Genomic DNA, 1,500 nt, shown 5'->3' with positions numbered 1-1,500 from the left:
ATGTGTCCTATATGCATAGAACTACAGAATCAAACATGTGGTGCAGAATTCTTCCTCTTGGGACTCTCAGATGATCCAGAACTGCAGCCTCTTCTGTTTGGGCTGTTCCTGTTCATGTACCTGGTGACCATTCTCGGGAACCTACTCATTATCCTGGCTGTCATCTCTGACTTTCACCTCCACACACCTATGTACTTCTTCCTTTTCAATTTGTCCTTGGCTGACATCGGTTTCAGCACCACTACAGTTCCCAAGATGCTGCTGAACCTCCAGACACACAGCAAGTCCATCACCTATGCAGGCTGCCTAACTCAGATTACCTTTAATTTGCTTTTTGGATGTTTAGACAGTCTACTCCTGGTTGTGATGGCCTATGACCGGTTGGTGGCCATTTGTCAGCCCCTACACTACCTGGTCATCATGAGTCCTCGCTTCTGTGGCTTGTTGGTCCTGCTGTCATTTGTCTTCAGCCTTTTGGACTCCCAGCTGCACTACTTGACGGTGTCACAACTTAGCTTCTGTGCAGATGTGGAAATCCCTCATTTTTTGTGTGAGCCTTCTCAACTCTTCAACCTTGCCTGTTCTGACACCACCACCAATGACATATTGATCTACTTTATTGGAGCCATCTTTGGTGGTGTCCCACTCTCAGCGATTCTTTTCTCTTACTATAGAATTGTATCCTCCATTCTGAGAATGCCATCATCAGGTTCAAAATATAAAGCCTTCTCCACCTGTGGCTCTCACTTGTCAGTTGTTTGCTTATTTTATGGGACAGGCCTTGGTGTGTACCTCAGTTCAGCTGTCTCATCTTCCCCAAAAAAGGATTCGGTGACCTCAGTGATGTACACTGTGGTCACTCCCATGCTGAACTCCTTCATCTACAGCCTGAGGAACAGAGACATCAAGAATACCCTATGGAGGATAGTCAGAAGAATACCGTATTTTTCCGGAGTATAAGGCGACCCCCTAATTTTACAGTTAAAACATAGGTTTAGGCCTATATTCACTGTATAAGACTACCCCCCACTTCAAAGAAAAGACTTACTTTGCCATCAAGATCTGCAGGTAATTTTTGTGCAATTTGGTCTTTTGCCCCCAATTTTCGGTTGACTTTTTTTTGTTTCAAAAGTCGTCTTATACGCCGGAAAATACGGGTCTAATCTCCATCCCTGTGCTATCATTTTTGGTTCATAGGCTGGAAAAAGCAGCCTAATCAAACATGTGCAACCATATATTCTGAATCTGCAGTCACACAATTCATAGGTACCTATGTGGCTCTCTGCTTTCTACTTATACCATTTTTCCTCTTGGAACAGCTGTAATGGAATTGGGATATTATTTTGGACTCCCAATTTATGTCATAACCCCTTCTGGATTATGCATCGTACTTCAATCTACCCCTCTTAGTTTCCTTAGGCATTACCCAGTATTCTTGGTCTTGAGCAGTCTTTTTTTCTATCCTTAAAAAAATCAGAGCTCTCTCTTTTTTGTTATTTA

At 43.1% G+C, this 1,500-nt stretch overlaps 1 protein-coding gene across 1 annotated transcript; it reads left to right on the top strand.

Annotated features, from left to right (window-relative positions):
- Positions 1-960, top strand: LOC311622584 (olfactory receptor 7E178-like; the record flags this gene model as incomplete). The annotated part of the gene is made up of 1 exon (XM_084883837.1): positions 1-960. The coding sequence occupies one exon, from the start codon at positions 1-3 to the stop codon at positions 958-960; it is 960 nt and encodes a 319-aa protein (XP_084739963.1).
- Between the last annotated feature and the right edge of the window lie 540 nt (positions 961-1,500).

The sequence above is a fragment of the Pipistrellus hanaki genome (genome assembly GCF_964339955.1).
Source record: "Pipistrellus hanaki genome assembly, chromosome: 5".
NCBI classification, from domain to species: Eukaryota; Metazoa; Chordata; class Mammalia; order Chiroptera; family Vespertilionidae; genus Pipistrellus; species Pipistrellus hanaki.
This window is presented reverse-complemented; position numbering and strand designations above follow the sequence as displayed.